This window comes from Rhinolophus sinicus, chromosome 2 (assembly GCF_057876585.1).
Source record: "Rhinolophus sinicus isolate RSI-liver-muscle chromosome 2, RSI-T2T, whole genome shotgun sequence".
Taxonomy (NCBI): domain Eukaryota; kingdom Metazoa; phylum Chordata; class Mammalia; order Chiroptera; family Rhinolophidae; genus Rhinolophus; species Rhinolophus sinicus.
The window spans coordinates 172,485,493-172,503,337 of NC_142502.1; the positions used below are offsets into that span (position 1 = coordinate 172,485,493).

A 17,845-nucleotide genomic window follows, 5' to 3' on the forward strand; every position below is an offset into this window, starting at 1 on the left:
TTCATTCATTTCCTCAGGGCTTTTCTGACCATCAATTCTCAATCAGCCCCTCACCAGGTCAGTTTCCCTTCATTTCCTTTTCTCGGTGAGTTAAAAAGAGGGGTTTTGTTAATTGAATTATGGTATGTCCTAACAGAACAGTATACAACTATTTAAATGAGGTTATCAAAAACTATTTAGAAAATATGGCTCAGCAAGACAATTTTTTAAGGATTAGAAGATGGATCAAATATATGGTGACGGAAGGAGAACTGACTGTGGCTGGTGAACACACAATGTGATATACAGATGATGTATTACAGATTCGTACACTTAAAACCTAGGCAACTTTACTAACCATTGTTATCTCCAATAAACTTAAAAAAAAAAAGAATTAGAGGAGGGATGATGAGAATTTTTCCTACCAGCCATCATAACATTCTATAAAGCTATAACAGTTAAGACAGCGTGGAATTGGCACAAGGGCAATTGAGGACAGAAAGCCTAGAGACAGATCCATGTGTGATATAAACTTGACACAATAACAGATGTAACCTTGCAGATCCACAGTCAAAGGATGACCTTTTCAATAAATGATTCTGAGACAACCAATTATCCATGTGGGGGAAAAAACTATATCCCTATCTCACAACACATTCTATAGAAAAAAAAATTATTTTAAAGACCAAAAAAGGAAAAAGGAAAACTTGACAATTCTTAGAGGAAGATTTATGTCTTTTGGGTATGACAGAATTTCTTGAAATGTTCCCTTTCTCTCTCTTACAAACACACACACACACACACACACGGGCACAAATCTGAAAAAGAAAATATTGAGGAATGTGACTTTATTAAAGCTTCTGGATACCAGTAGCACCAAATTAAGAGTGCAAATTAAACCACAGACTTAATGCAGATATTTGTAATACATGTAACTACCAAAAAACCAGTAGCCAAAAGACTTAGAGAATGCTTTAAAATCTGTACAACAATACAAGCAATCACCAAAATGATGAGCAAAGGATATTCCCAAAAGAAGAAATGCGAATTGGCAATAAAAATATGAAAAGATTCTTCACTACACTAGTAACCAGGGAAACAGAAATTAAAACCATAATGAGATACCATTTCACACTCATCAAATTGGCTAAAATTTAAGTCTGACACAGAGTATTGTTGAGACTATAAAATAATGGAAACTCTCACTCATTTCTGGTGGAAAGAAATTGATACAATCTGGCAATGCATAATAATGTAGAAGATGTATATAACCTAAGAGCCAGCAATTCTATTCCTAGAAATATACCCTAGAGGTACGTTTCAAACTTTTTTGATCGTCACAAACATATTTTACCTCGTGAACTAGTGCACACACACTTATTTAACTGAAACAAAAATCCACAAAGCAGCGCTTATTTGTATTATGTGTCACACATTCTGATAGTTTGCATTCTATTCTCATTCATTTTTTAAACATTAGGGTTACTCGCTCAATTGATTTTACAACCACTAACCAGTAAACACCCCCCAGTTCAAAAAAACTCTACCCCAGAAAATATTCTCATATATATCTTCTTGCACAAAGGTAGGAGAATGCTCATTATAGCATTCTTTGTCAAAAGAAATTTAAAATAACATAAAAGTCAATCAGTAGGAGAGTGAATTAAAAAATGGAGGGATATTCACACAATGGAATAGCATATAACAGTGCAAATGGAAGACCTGGGACCATAAGCATTAATATAGATAAATCTCACGAATTTAATACTAAGCAGAATAAGCAAGTTGCAGGAGAATACACATAAACTTTTTAAACATGCAGAACGAGACTAAATATTGTTTAGAGATACATACATAATGAATATATAAAGTATAAAGATATGCACAAGGAAAAAAGAAAATTGATCCCAGAAGAGTACAGAAAAAAAAAGTGAAATGGAAAAGGCAAGTGAACTAGATACTAAATTGTTAAAAAGCTGTCCATCTTCAAAATTAAAATTGCTTCCCAGGGCAGCAGCTTCCTTCCAGGCACCAGACTAATAAAGAAAGGTTCAACGTGCCAGCTAGAGAGAGTAATGCAGCCAAATTGAGATCAGTCTTCAAAGCTTACAACACTCATCTTTTAAAACTGTTCTACTGAGTAATCAAGTACACTGAATATCTATTTTTAATTAAGTAATGAAATTCAGAACACGGACAAAAAATGCAACAGGTAGCTGTGGGCGAATGAGATGTGACAACAGATGCCTCAATCACAGCCACATGCCAATAAGGTTGAGTCACTGTGACATGCTGAAAAGAGACATTAAGGCCCAGCTGCCATAGGTTGCAGTGAGCCCTCTCTGCTTTCCCTGTTATATTTGCCAGGCATCATTCCAAAATGCTGAACATTCAGACATCTTCAAGATTAGTAAATCACTAAAAATGACAAAATATGGCATCTTACAAATAGCATATGCTTGTGATCAAATTAACACAGAGCAGAGAGCTAATAAACACTCAGTGGGCTCATGGAATAATTCCCTAAAATTAAAAATTTGGCCCCTCTACGTCTCAATATATATTCCACCTAGAAGAGTAAGGCCAGTACAGTAATACACTTTGCTGTAATTTCAAAAATGTCAATTCATTTGTAGGGAATGTCATTTAAAAGGATTATGTGTAACAGAATTTAAGCAATAACTACCAGACCAATCAACATTCTTCTGAGCCACAAGTCCACACCACTCTGATCCCCAAATCAAGCAACTTCTCTAGGAAAACATCAAATGCATTCATTCATTCAACCTCTACTTACTATACTACATGTCAAAGGTACCACAGTAAGACCTGAAGGAGGCATAAAAATAAATTAAACAAGAACCCTGTCCTTAAAATACTGACAGCCTGGCAATGGAGTTTAGAAACACACAGAGTCTTAAGACAAGATAGAAAGATTTAAGTGCCATAAGAAAAGTAAAGATGAATTACTGGTTTTTAAAAAATCTTACTTTGAATAAATTCTTGCCTATCTATTCTTCCTGTGAGCCAGGTCTACAATATGGATCCTCAGAACTCATCTCTTCAAGAGCAAGTAGCTACATACAGCAACAAGACTGGTTCTTGTGACATCTAAAAATCATCTCATGATATACTTGGTGTATACTGTGTCCTATAGGGTATGCCCTTTGACTTAATAGAAATCTCAGTTCTCATAACTGTGAGTGCTGTTGACCTAAAAGAAAGGAGAATGATTAAAATGACACACCAAAAAGAAGCCATTCTTTTCCCTAACTCTGCCACTGTTTTGCTACAGAAACTTGAGGAATCCACACTTTGGCTGAAGGAAGGGTTGAAGAAAGAATTGTTAATGAGCTTCTAAGGAACTTACGGGAGCTTTCACACAAGTACTACATAAAAGGCATCAATAATGCTCTAGATTAATAAGGCTTTTCACATCCTTTTATGTGTAACAACTGTTAATGTAGGTAGAGGTATTTTTATTCCTCTTTTAAATCTGAGGAAGGTAAATTCCATAAATACTAAATGTCGTTAAATGCCATTTCAAATATTTTTCACAGATCTAGTCCAGACAAGGCCAGGTCTAATGGATTCATTTCAAATTTATCATCTGAGCCCTATTTGCACTTAAACACTGAAATAAACATTCAGAAATCAGGGAACACTAAAGAGGGGATCTGCAGAAAAGAGGCAGAGTGACTTTATGTCAATGAACCCAACTGTTCTCTTAGGACGCTGATAAAAGGAGTAAAGAAGTTCAGTTTTATATCGTCCTACGTAAGCCAGGCCCCAGTCCTCTGGCCATTACTCCCCTGTCATGTCTTCAATATCTCTGAAAAGAACGTGACAACCAAAGAATAAAGACCTATTTCTGTATCCTATCCATTCAGGCCAGAAAACATTTCTGGTTCATGGGTTTAGTGTTTTTTAATGGCGGCTTTAGTGAGATATAATTCACATGCCATAAAATTCACCCTTATAAGTGCACAGCATAATCATTTGTAGTGTATTTGTGAAGTTGTATAACCATCACCACTATCCAATTGAAGAACATTTTCTTCACCCCAAAAAGAAACTGAAGGTAATATCAGATCTTTTAAAAAGTATCCTACTGTTCCAATGACATGTCCAACTAACTTAGCCCTCTTTATCTCACTACTAAAGAACGTAAGTCTATATCCTTAGATCCAAGTCTCCAGCTTAGTCAAAACATAGCAAGATTTGTAGAAGGCAAAAAGGCAAGACCCTAAAAAGAAAACTAAAAGAGAACCAAGAATGCAACATTTCTAGTGAGAAAGTGCTCAAAAAATAATAGATATATTTGGAAAGGACCCAAAAGTCAATTTGACGGAGCTCCCCATGACAAAGGCTAAAACAACTGAGCAACAAAATAAATGAAGACAGTATTTATCATAGTATAATCCAAATACGGATTATAACCCAGAGGATAAAAAATTTACCTAAAAATTCACACTAATATAAATAAATGAAAAAAACAACTAACTGGGGGAGAAGGGATAGCACTTATTTATAGTAGAATTGAGATGAATAGATGTGGGAGGAATAAGAAAAACAGAAAATCACTCTTAGACAACCACCAAAATAATAATAGCTGCAGGCAAGAACCATCAGTGGATGTTAAAATCCATGGACAAAAGTCAGATGAGAAACAGAACATCTGCACTCTACAAAGCATCACTCTACAAGATCCTGATTACAAGCCACTTTACAGTGAAGAAACCTGGTACACACGATCTGAAGCAAGTTCCCATGCCCGACACAAGACACATGAATACCATGTACTCCCTGATGTGATGCACTGAAAATGGCACAACATCACTTCCACAGTGTTCTTGGAAAAAATGCATTTCTCACTCTAGTAAAGAGAAAACATTAGACAAAGCCATATTGAGCGACATTTTACAAAATAACCAGTGCTATCTTTAAACATGTCAGAATCATAAAAGACAGAGAAAGACAGGAACTGTCACAGGTTGAGAAGACTAAGAAGACATGACAACTCAATGCAATTTGTATCCTGGATTGGATCCCGGAACAAAAAAAAAGACATTAATGGGAAAACTGGCCAAATTCAAATAAGGTTTGTAGGACAATTAACGGTATTGTAACAATGTTAATTTTCTGAGAAATTTTTCTGTAAATCTAAATTTATTTCAAAATAAAAAGTTGAGTTTTTTTCTTAATGCAAGTTTTGTAGGCATGAGATCTTACCATTGTGAAAAATGACTCATTCGGGCTAGCTATTATAATTTTCTTATTAGAAGAGATTGTCAAATTCAGAATTTCAAAACCCATCTCTTACAGTGTATACTGGATTGCAGAAGACATAACAAGAAAACGAGTAATGAATGAAAAACACACTTGCTAAAAACCATATAGCAAAAAGGCCCCCCAAAAGACATAAAGCAATGACCATAAAGCAGTGGCCCACAATACAAGCAAAACAACTTGAAACATAAAATGTCAAGAACCAGAGAAAACCAACTGAATCAACACGTGCTAAAATCATGACTTAATGAACTTCTGTGGCCAATTTTTATGAGCCTGGGAAGCAAGGCTTTTCATTAGGAAAAGGTTTGGTTTTTTTGGATTGGTTCTAGTACATACCCAGATTTCAAGTCAGTTATCCTCAAACAGTTTGTAGCATCCAGTCCCACTTTTCCATTGCGGACCACGCTAGATATGAATGGGGAGAGCATTGGAGAAATTCGGTTCAAGGCCACTTCTGGGGACATTTTAACTTGATTTGCAAACCACCACTGAAAGCAGAAGGAAAGAATGGTGATCAGAGTATCCAAAAGAACCAGATATAACAAGCTTCCTAAAAATTGGCACAGCACACACATAAGTTTCTCTTGCATTGAATAAACATTTCCTGTCTTATAGCAGCCTCTTCAATGAAACAAACCATCTCCCTGCTGTTCACCTACTTAGGGCATAGGCTACACCACTGAGTTTCAGGAACAGAGGCAACCCTTGAAATCCAATTCCCTCCTCCTTTCCAAAGCTGGTTTCTACACTGTCGCACTCTACGTAAAGCTGTCCCAGTCTATCTGACAACTGGCAGGTTCTACTTTAGTTGAGGCTTTAAGAAGGCTTGGCAGACAATCTTCTACCTCTAATACACATACCACTAGGTTAGAAATCGTCCCTCTGTGTCCCTCTGTGTTCCTATAAGAACTTGATTGATAATACTATATAAAATCCTAGAACAAGCATAACATGCTTGCAAATGTTACTTAATAGAAATTATTCACTTCTGGTATACCTCACTTCATAATTGCCTCTCCACAGTATATTATAATTACATGCTTAGTGATCTTTCACCTGGAGCGAGGTCACAAACTAAACACCCAATAAACATTTTTAAATAAATGAATAAGGAGACAAAAGCTAAAGGAATGTATAGGTATGGAGAGACGATATCCTCAAAAATTTGGTACTGGATAGTGTATGTGAGGAATAGATTTGGCAAAAATCTACTTGACAATTAAGTCATGAAAACATACACCTATTCAGATATTCAGCAACACAAACTAACATGGGTCTAAAAGTCTGTAAGGCACTAAGAAGTTCTCACAATGCTTCATAGTTGAAATATAAAACTTGAAAATACAAAAGTAAAACCAATAAATCATACCTAAATTACTTGGAAACCCATGGGGCTGGGGGAGGGAGTACATGAATTCCTAATAGATTTCTAAACAAAAGCCTCTACTTTCAGAGGTGAATAAGTCAATTTGAATGATCATTTTCTTCCTCAATCTGAAAGAATAATCCCACATCAAAAGCAAATTAATTTCCCTTAATTTCCCGCAAATTACAAGTAAATGATGTTCTAGTTCTAGTTTCCATATATTATACAAGAATTTACATGTCCCTGCTAAAATAAATGTTGAAAACTAGTACCTGTTTTCATCATTTCAGACAGTAATAAAGGGAAAGACTGAAATGATCTTTCAAAAAATGATAACACTGTGACCCTATGTCGTGATGACACCCAGAAGTATGCTTTGAGGCAGTAAAAGCTTTATACTTAGCACCCAAATAATCCTTTCTACAAATATAAAACAATCTCGTTTTCTGACCACTTAACAGATGAAATCCCTCCACCATTCCAAGGTCTTCACAAAGTAAGAATAAACATCTAATGCATGGTATTATGAATCATAAAAATCATGCATTTTTATAACTTTGTCACTAATAAAGAGCTTCCACATACATTATTGCAGTTGATATTCACAACCCTGGGCAGTAAGGAATTCCCACTGAACCGATGATACAGATAATTTTTATAATTGGTCTTTGAAAAGTATACTAATCCATATTACCATTTTGAAGCCTATTATTCTCTCTTCTGCCACATTTCCACCCTTTTTTCTACCCACTGATGTCACAGTTCTTGAAAGGATGCTTATCTAGATCATACGCAAATACAAAACTACTTACCTCAGAAAAAAGCAAACGGATCTCACCTACATTACAAAATTGTTTTCCCATTATACCTATTATTATTTTATCTCTCATTTCTATGAAAAAGGGAAACAGAACCAACACATTCTGAACACTTCCTCAGTGTCAAGTGCTATACTACCCACCTGGCTGTAGTTTCATTTACTTCCCCCAAACAATCCTGTCCTCTGGTTAATATTATTGTTTCCATTTCACGGATAACTAATACTCAGCAAGACTAAGTAACTTGTTCAAAATCACAAACCTAGCAAGCAGGAGGATCAAAATTCAAATCCAGGTCTCCCTCAAAGTCCACTATTCTCATCTTCCTCTCAAATAAGAATGTGTAACTAGAATCACCAAAGAGAAAAGCATCAAAGTGAGTTTTTTTAAGTATACATCTTATAAAATTTAGACAAAATGTCATGGATTTAAACTCATGGTTGCTTGACAACTAGCAACAAATTAGACTACTGCTGGCCTGCTGCTGAAGTGATGCACTCGCCAAATGCTAAAGGGAACAAACCTGCTCCGGAAGCCAAACTATACTTAAGGTGACAACAACCTATTCCAATTCAGGCACTGTCACGACCTTAGAATGACACCTAAAAGGAATGAACTTCTGTCTTTGTTTCCAGAACAGCCATAATACTATTTTTTGACAGTTAAAGATTTCATGCTGCGATAAAATCTGTTTCAGCTGTGAGGTGTTGTGACTTCTCTAAAGGAGAGGAAAAAAAACACTGACTCCAAAATCAAAGGTCACAGAAGAGCCAATGATGGTCCTTTTGATCCAAGAACATGGGTGGATCATCCCCTAGCAGTAGCTTTTACACACTGCAGCACTGTCATACATCCCAGATAAGCAAACACTTAACAGTGGTCGGCCTTCCTTAGGCAATTTGTATTTCCTGATTTTGACATATTACAGAAGGAAAATGCAGAAATACAATTTTTACAAGAGTCTGCTGCCCCAAAATAGGGTCACATAAGATCCTTTGATGGGCACCTGGGGAATACAAAGACGTCTAAAGCATCGTCCAGTTTCTTGCAATTAAGATGGGATGACAAACACGGAAACATGTGCCCTGCTGACGTCATGGAACGGAAAGGGGTGGCGTCCTGCTGCGTCACGTCAACGTCATACAGCGCACGAGGGAAGTTACACGGGGGAAGTAATTTCTCCACGGAGCAGCAATCAAGAAAAACAAACCGGCTCAGACCCAAAGAATGACCATCCCATTCTAGGGGACATTTGAAAGGGGACACGCTCCCTTCCCCCAAATTATATGATTTCCTGAAGCGAGAAAGAGGAAGGAGTCTGAGCTTAACCGGGAACCAGGGGGCAGGCTAGATAAGGAGAAAGAACAACTCCTGGCCTTGGGGTCTCGTTCTTGAGTGGACCAGCGTGATGGGGATAAACAGGGCATCTTTGGAAGGAGGGCCTTCTCCAAAGGAAGAGATGGCAAGCCCTGGGGATATTTAAACCACGGTCCTCAGCGCCACCTGTGCGACTCGGGATCCATCCTCCCCGCACCAGCCCCAGTCTAGGTACCTGGAACTTAGTCCTTTCGGTAACCGGCGACTACGTGGGGTACAGGTTACCCGAGCGCGCCCCCGACCGACGCACCGACCTGCGCGCGCACCGCGGGCCGGATGCGTGCGCGCCCCCGGACGTCCGCCCCGCCCCCTCTGCGGACCAGAAGCCAGGCGGCGTGCGCGCCCCCGGCCCGCTCAGCCGGGCGTCCCCGCAGCGCCTGAAAGTTCCTTCTTCAGCGCCTGCCTCCTGCAGGTCGAGCAACGCGGAGTCTGGAACTATCAGAAGGGCCCTGTACTGAGGGGAGGTGCAGGGAGACAATTCCTGGAAGAACGAGGGGCAGTTGGTGGGCGGGGTTATTTCGGGCATTTAGGTGGGCGACCCGCATTGGCGTCGGGAAGGCCCGCGTCGTTAGGAAGCGTAGCAGCGGCGTCTCTGGTTACGGGGTCGGGCAAAGGGTAAAGGGCAGCCTCCAGGTTGGAGAGCACCTCTTTGGAGCGATGGCCGCGTCTGGGGAACCCGGGAGGCAGTGGCAGGAGGAGGTGGCGGCGGTGGTAGTGGTGGGCTCCTGCATGACCGACCTAGTCAGGTTAGTCGGGGGACAGTACGCAGAGTCTGCGGCGCGCGAGGGGGCAGACTGTGTGCTCTTTGCCTTGACACTGGGGCTTTGGGGATGGAGAGTGTTAGCTTTTGTGTGAGTACAGGTTTCCCCAGCCCTCAGTGTGCCTTGATGGGGTGGAAGAGGCAGGATTTGAGTTTCTAAAGGTAACTGTCAAGTGAGGGAACGTAGACGCCAGGATGTAGTGAAAGCTCTGTTACTAGAAGCGCCTCCAAAGACCTGTTCTCTTGACCGGGCTCATGAGCCTCTCCCCTGACGAGCCGAATGACATTGGCCAACTCATTATGCCTCCAAGAATGTGCCTGCCTCATTCTTGGGATTGTTGTGAGGACCAAAGGAAGTAAAGTGTTTTGTGAAACGTTAACACTCCAGGTTGGGTATCATTCGTCTGAACTTGTATAAAGGGAATGGAGCAGAGGTCAAAAAGGCGATCAGTCACCTTTCACCGTATTGATTCCTCCAGTATCTCATATGTATAGCTTAGTTTTCAGTATTATAGTAACCATGGGTAACCTATGGCAACCCAGGTGTGAGTCAAAATAAAAACCCGTAAACACAATATTTACAACCATTTTTAAAAAGTGATCAAATAATGAATGGAGGTATGCTGAAAGAAAATATGCTAAACGAAAATAGTTGAGTTAGGTCATTGAGATTGGATGTAGAGATCCTTCTAATTTATCTTCTATTTTAAAATATGAAAATGGCTTTTTTGATTATAAACTACTCATTGCAAAAATAAAAATCAGATATTCCAAGAAAATCCTACCATCCAGATTGTTAAAAGTTTAATATTTTGGTGAACAGCTTTTCAGATATAATGCTATTTTTATGTTATAAAAATAAAACATCCAGCATACTACAGTAAGACCTCATCTGTTCTGCAACCATGCTTATCCAAAGGATAGCAGAGAACCTAGAAATAAAAGGCCTTGGAAGAATCCAAATAAGTCACCAAATCTCTGTACCAAACCACCTGTGTTTTACTTAGAAAATAGTTCTAGGGTCTTCACATAACCAATTTAATTTTATATTGCTTAAAATGTTTATAAGTTCGCTTATCAAATTTCCAGGCCAAAGTTAGAAAGGCAGAGAGTAGAAAGGGGGAGTGACTGCTAGGGGCCAAATAGTGATTGCCAAAAACCTGGAAGTGAATAGGAGCGGGTAACAACAAGCAACAGAAGAATGTCAAATGTCAGCAGCCTTTGTTTTTCCACAAATATTTGAGCTATCTTATCAGACACTGTGCCAAGATAGGTGTACTTCCTTTGGTGACAGAGCATAATGTTCAATCTAGTTGTGGGCATTTGGTGAAGAGGCCTACACATCTTTGTCTAGAGCAATAGTCAGCAAAACTTGCTGTAAAGGGCCAGATAGAAAATGTTTAGGGTCTAGGTCACATCTTCCTTTTTTTTTTAACAACCCTTTCAAAATGTAAAAACAATTGTCTCCCAAGTCTTGTGAAAACAGCCTGCAGGCCATAGTTTGCTGACTGCTTTCTAGAGCATCACTGTCTTGCAGCCCACTATAGTAATTAATGTTACAACTTTTCTTCAAGAAGAGGAAATAAGAGACCCATTAAATTTTATGTGAAAGTAGAGCATGTGTTTCATTTTAGAAATAGTTCCATCAAATATAATTAAAGTTTAGTCTCAAAAAGGAATAAACTTTCAGACATCTGAAATAATTCATTCCTTAGGAAATCCACCTAAATGCTTACCATACTTTCATAGGTGAGGTGCCAGAAGAGGAAGAAAGCTAAACAATTTTCCCAAGTAACCTACCTGAATAAGAATGTCAGGATTAAAATTAAGAGCCACTTTCTTGTTAAACTAAGAGCTCTCTGTGAAGTTTGACCATCAGACATTAAAGATAATTACAGTACTTTCTAAAATGAATACTCTTCAAATTTTGGGGAGGGCAGGGTGTCAAAGGCCCACGTTAGCATCTCATTTCAGAGCTAGAGGAATTTAGAAATTATTTATTGCAGACCTACATTTTATAGAGGAGTAAGGTGAGGTCCAGAGAAGAAACTCTTACATTATGGATCACCTCTAATTGCTCTTCTCTTGCCATTTTCTTTCCTACATAAAATATCCAGGTCTCTACCCTTCATGTGACTCACTAGTAATTTTATTACCGTGTAGACTCTCTCCCATGACTTTTTTACAAACTCCTCACGGTTTCTGACTATTTCTGCCTCTAGAAGTCTTTACAGAGTACCCTAGTATAGGATTTTTAGTTAAAACCCTGCATGTGTGATAGATATGGGTCCAGTTTTGCTAGTTATGGAACGTATCATGATCATATTAGTTTCCTATTGCTGCTGTAACAAATTGCCCTAAACTTAATGTCTTAAATAATACATATTTAATACTTAAGTTCTGGAGGTCAGAAGTCTAACACAGGTCTCAATGGGCTAAAATCAAGGTGTCTATCGAGCTGTGTTCCTTTCGGAAGGCTCTAGGGGAAATCTGTTTTCTTTCCTTTTCCAACTCCTAGAGTCTACACACATTCCTTGACTCATGGCCCCTTCCTCCATCTTCAAAGCCAGCGATGGTTGGTCAGGTCTTTCTCACATGGCATCACTTTGCCGATCACGCTTCTGCCTCCCTCTTCTACATTTATAAGAATCTTTGCGATTATATTGGGCCCAAACAGATAACTCAGGATAATCTCCTTATTTTAAGGCATCTTATTAACAACCTTAATTCTCCCGTGCCATGTAATATAACATACCCAAAGTTCTGGGAATCAGGATATGGACGTCTGTGGGGCAGAGTGAGGGGTGGAGGGGCATTATTCTGCCTACCACAGTGGTTAAGCTTAAAGTAAAAAAAACACGTGTAATACTTAGAGCTTGGACGATCACGGAAGCCTATTAATCCATTGTCCACATTTTATAGGTGAGGTAACTAAGAGGGGTTAGATGACTCACCCCAAATCACACAATTAGTGGCATAGTGAAAGCTGGACTCCAGGTTTCCCAACCTTTATCTTTCCATTATATCATTCTACTCTAACTCTAGCCACTATTTATTGCCCTGTCATCTAAAGTTCATTTGAGGGCTCATAGTCTGTACCTTCATTAAGTGTTTACTTTGTAAGCTGATAAGGAATAACAACGAAGCATTCATAATTTTCAGGTCTAAAGACAGTATCTTCATTACCATTCTTTATTTTATATCTCAGTGTAACTATAACCAGCCTGGACACCCATGCCTATACTGTAAAATCACTAGAAATAAAACTACATCTGTAACTAAGCCCTCTTGGATGGCATCTAGTCCAACTCTCTTTATGTATTACATTACTGTGTGCCAGACATTGCTAATTCCATCAAAGAGCAACTTTTTTTATTCATTTCTAATTTTAGTCCACTATGAATAGTAAGCTCTATGTACTAATAATTTTTAAATATTATTAGCTCAGCTAACATGGCAAACAGTGAACATTATTTAATACCCACCTGCATTTATCATCATTCTCTTCCTTCTTCCTAAACACTCATCTCTGAAGTTTCACATTGCTAAGAGAAATCAACCCTGTTCTTGTGGAAAATTAAGTCAGTTCCTCCAAAGACAGATTACCATGAAAGCTCAACAACAAATGAACTTTTTTAGACATTAGGCTCACAGGCGTTGGTTAAATCATGCTTTCACTAATAATCTTTATTTGTTGTTCTGTGTACTCCCCACTTTTTTCAATTATTCATTCGACAAATATTTGTTGATTTTATATTATGCCAGGCTCTTTCCTAGATGTAGAGGATACAACAATAAAAAACATAGCCAAAAATCCCTACCTCCTGGAGCTTACATCTAGTGGAAGAGACAGTATCAGTAGAAATAAGTAAAATACATGGTAGTTAGATAAATGCTAAAGGAAAATAAAGCACAAAAGGGGGATGGATGGGAGTAATAATTTTAGATCATTGATCAGAGAAAGCCTCACTGAGAAGCTGATTTTGAGTAAAAACTTAAAAGAGGGAAGGAAGCAAGCCATACAGATACCTAGGGGAGGGGCATATGTCAAAGGCCCTGATGTGGGATAAAGCCTCTTAGGATCGGTGAACGAGGCTGAAGAAGAAAAGAGGGGCAGGGATGGGATGATGATTCAAGGACGTTAGGTCCTACCACCCACCCCTATGTAATTCGTGCATTATGTTAACTAGAACATAAATTATATAGTACATATCATGTATAATCGTACATTAGTTATTTACCCCATGCATATAAGCAAGTATAATAAAACCATGATATTACATAATACATTAATTGAAGTCGTACATAGAATTCTCAATAACAGGAATATCCTTGACCAAAGTCAATGTTTAATCTTACATAATACATATAATGATTGATCGTACATACCCCATTAAGTCAAATCAATTCCAGACAACACGCCTATCACCTCCAACGGGTTATTTCTTAACTACCAACTCACGTGAAACCAGCAACCCTTGCGAGAAGGATCCCTCCTCTCGCCCTGGGCCCATAACCCATGGGGGTTTCTAGACTTGGGAGTAAATGACATCTGGTTCTTTCTTCAGGGCCATCTCACCTAAAATCGCCTATTCTTTCCTCTTAAATAAGACATCTTGATGGACTAATGACTAATCAGCCCATGCCGACACATAACTGTGGTGTCATGCCTTTGGTATCTTTAATTTTTAGGGGTATGCTTGGACCACACCCTGAATAAGATGAAAATCCATTGGTGGGTCTGAGCAGAGGAGTGACATAATCTGATTTACATTGTAATATGATCACCCTGGGGGCTAAGAGAGAATAGACTGAAGGAAGGCAGGGGCAGAAGCAGGAAGACTAGTTCAGACTTGATCACAATAATCTAGGCAAGAAATTATGGTACCTTGAAAGCAGTGCAAGACAGAAGAGATTGTATTTTGAAGGTAGAGCTGACAGGATTTGCTGAGGAGTACCAGGTAAGTGAAGGATTACTCCGAGGTCTATGGCCTCTGCAAGCAGAAAGGGAAGCTGACCTTTGCTGAGATGCAGAGGCTCGTGAGCAGAGCAAGTTGGGTAGAGAGAGGGCTGTGTCAGGAGCTAAGGGTAGACATGTGAGATTTAGTAGATAATAGTCAAAAAGACTGGTATCTGAGTTCGGAGTTTAGAGGAGAGGTCCAGCGGGAGATACAAACTTGAGAGTCATCAGTGTATACATGGTATTTAAAGCCGTGAGGCAGGATGAGATCACTGAGGATCTAAGCTTCTAGGGCACGCCAACATCTAGAGGATACATTTTTTACATGATTTATCTCCTGTCTCCCGGTCTCTGTGTACCACTAAAACTTGCTTTGAGGCAAATCTAATAGAAACCCATGTTTACATTTCCATGGCAATAGACTATGATGTCAACTGAAACCCTATGTTATCCTTTTACATGCTCCAATTAAAAGTGATGGTTTGAGAGATAAGGCTCATGTGCAACCAAACATCCAAATTTAATCCTTGGCAAGTCAAAAAATGATTGCTTAATTCTCAAAAGATTTTAGTTGGATAGTGGAATAAGTGAATTTAGAAGCTTTTAGATCCAAAGTGGATGAAACATTGGAGCTATGTTACTAAAAAAGAAAAAATAAGCCAAAGTTTTATACTGTACCTTGAATGTGTTGACACACTACAGTACCCTTTAACCTGCATTGCACCAGAAATCTCTTAACTTCTCATATTTAGGAATATAAAAATCTCTCTTGGCTTTTGCCGTCTTGCAAGTTACATTTTCAGGAAAGCAAAAGCCAAAGGAATGCTGGTCCAAAAAGTATGCTTTCCCAATATTAAAGGAATATAATATCATCCTTCATTGTTATTTCTGCTCCTTAAGTTGGTCTTGAAAGTTGCTTATTGGTTACCAATCAATAATTAAATTAGTATTTTGTTAAACTCGTTTCTGTCACCTGAATTCCCTAATATCAACAGAAATAGACTCCGAGATATGGGGGGGGAGGGGAGGTAACTGATGGTTGCTAGATGGGAGGGGTGAGGATGGGGAAGCAGGTAAAGGGATTAGAAAGTACAAATTGGTAGTCACAATATAGTCACAGGGATATGAAGTACAGTATGGGGAATATAATCAATAATGTTGTAAAGATCATGTAGGGTGCCAGATGGGCACTGGACTTATCAGGGGGATCACCTCATAGGCGGTGCAGATGCCTGACCACTGCGCGGTACACCTGACGCTGGAGTAGAATAATATTGAGTGTCATCTATAATTATATATGTAAGTCTCACAGAAGGTGAAGTACAGCATAGGGAAGATAGTCAATGGAATTGTGACAGCTCTATTCGATGTCTGAGTATGGGTAGTGGATTGGGGGGGACTTATCACTTCGTGAGGTATGTAAATGTCTAACCATTACAATATTTTGTACACCTGAAACTGAAGAAAAGAAAAAGAAATCATTCATGGGAAATTTGCTAATTTTGTTAAATTTGTTAATACACTAACATAAAATATGTTAAAAATTACCTATGATCAAGAAAGAATGCCTACTGTGTGGTATTACCAATCATTCCCTTTACACTCCATTCCCTGTCAGCTCTTCATGCCCTGGTGTCTATATTCTTGGGAGACCAAGGCAAGGAGGGCTTCGTGATGAATGTTGATCCAGTATTTTGATCACCCGTATATAATATTGAAATACTAGGACTGTGCTAAGTGCTAGGATACTGCAGTTAGTAAAACGTGGCCACTGTTCTTGAGGAACTTCTAGTTCAAGGACACAAAAATAGATCATTGTAGTATGATGTAAGCAGCTGCAGGTTCTGTGGGAGCCCAGGGAAAAGCTCTTGGATGAGATGCCCCCTGGATCAAGTCTTGAAACATAAGCAGATGCTAGCCCAGGAAAGAAGAGTGAGTCACGGATATGGGCATGCACAGAGGATGCCCACTGTGTCTGCAGCACATCAGATGGAAGCTGTTGATGCAAGGTCCCATCGGCCGTGCCACAGTGCTTGGGTTTTATTCTGGAGGCCCGGGAACCAGTGAAGGGCGCAAAGTACAGGAAGGACATGGTCAGCTTTGTACTTCACATTGCTCACTCAGTGCCAAAGGCAGATTTTAAAGAAGGCAGTGTTTTGAAGGTAGCAAAGGCATTCTCCTCGAAGATAGGGAGACCCATTTGAAAGGTAAGGCAAACATTACCTTCACAAGCATTGATGGGGGCCTGAACTAAGACAGTAGTGATGGGGATAAAGAAGAGGGAAACAGTTCAAGAAATATTCAGGGGATAAAATAGTTGAAAACATCTGTTAAGTAAAATGGGTATGAATCAAGCGTGGACTCTGGTCCTTTATGAGCAAACCCTGATGCTGACAGTTAGCTTTCCCAAACTGACAAGACCTACAAAGTGCAGTTCTTGGAAAGAATCTCGTCTTATGGAACAAAAGAATTCTACGCTTCGTGCTTTTCAGAGAGGAAAAACAACTATATTATAATTTAGTTTTCACTACTTAAATACCATTATTACGTCTTTTTCAGTTATTTAGAAGCATTGTTTAACCTTTTTACTTATATGGAGGCTTAACATGTTAAGGTCTGAGAATATTTTCTAAATATACTATTCGTTGAAATTTGAAGAGACTTTATTTATAGCCTAGTACCTGGTTAATTTTTGTAAATGTTCAACGTATATATTAGAAATAATAGAAATATGATGATTTGATAGGTATGAGCCATGGTGTTTTATATATGTTCATTAGGCCAGCCTGACTTTTTGTCTGCTTAATCTGTCAGTTACTTAAGGAATTACATTAAAATGACCTACCATGATGGTAGATTTGTCAATTTCTTTGTTTTTTCAGTTGGGGAATATTGTGGAACAGTGTGTTTTTCCAGGACCCATCAGCTCCAAGTCAAGTCATTGTTTTCAATCTAGTTGTGGAGGGCACAGCTCACTGGCCCATGTGGGGATCCAACCGGTGACCTTGGTGTTATGAGCACTGTGCTCTAACCACTGAGCAAACCGACTGCCCTCAGTTTCTTACAGTTATGTTTTAGGTGTGTCTTATAAAGAGTACATAGCTGGATTTAGTCTTTTTGTTGGTTCGTTTTGTTATATTTCTTTACGGCTAATCTTTTTTGTGGGGGGGCTTTTATCTGGAGAACATAATCTATTCACATTTAATGTGAGTTCTGATGCATTTGGATTCATTTCAAACATGTTATTTTACAATAAACTACTCTTTAGAATACTGTTTCTCAAACTTATTAAG

The 17,845-nt window shown here is 38.8% G+C and overlaps 2 protein-coding genes across 9 annotated transcripts in view; one reads left to right on the forward strand and one right to left on the reverse strand.

Moving 5' to 3' along the window:
• The window catches only part of BABAM2 (BRISC and BRCA1 A complex member 2), a 367,671-nt gene extending 358,518 nt beyond the window's left edge, over nt 1-9,153 (reverse strand). Inside the window, exons 1-2 of the mRNA XM_019735370.3 lie at nt 9,008-9,153; nt 5,608-5,759 (exon numbers count right to left, since the gene is read on the reverse strand). Of these exons, the coding sequence (XP_019590929.1) occupies nt 5,608-5,735 (128 nt within the window). The 5' untranslated portion in view covers nt 5,736-5,759; nt 9,008-9,153. The remainder of the gene's footprint in view (nt 1-5,607; nt 5,760-9,007) is intronic.
• Nucleotides 9,154-9,419: 266 nt separating this feature from the next.
• Nucleotides 9,420-17,845, forward strand: part of RBKS (ribokinase) — an 82,652-nt gene continuing 74,226 nt past the window's right edge. For 6 of the 8 annotated variants that reach the window (XR_012496287.2, XM_019735338.3, XM_019735339.3 and 3 more), the window contains exon 1: nt 9,420-9,578. Coding sequence is in view for 5 of the 8 variants with exons in the window: in XM_019735338.3 (XP_019590897.1) it covers nt 9,490-9,578 (89 nt within the window). In the remaining 3 variants the exon portion in view is untranslated. The remainder of the gene's footprint in view (nt 9,579-17,845) is intronic. The other 2 variants (XM_019735342.3, XM_088796238.1) reach the window with 1 other exon arrangement.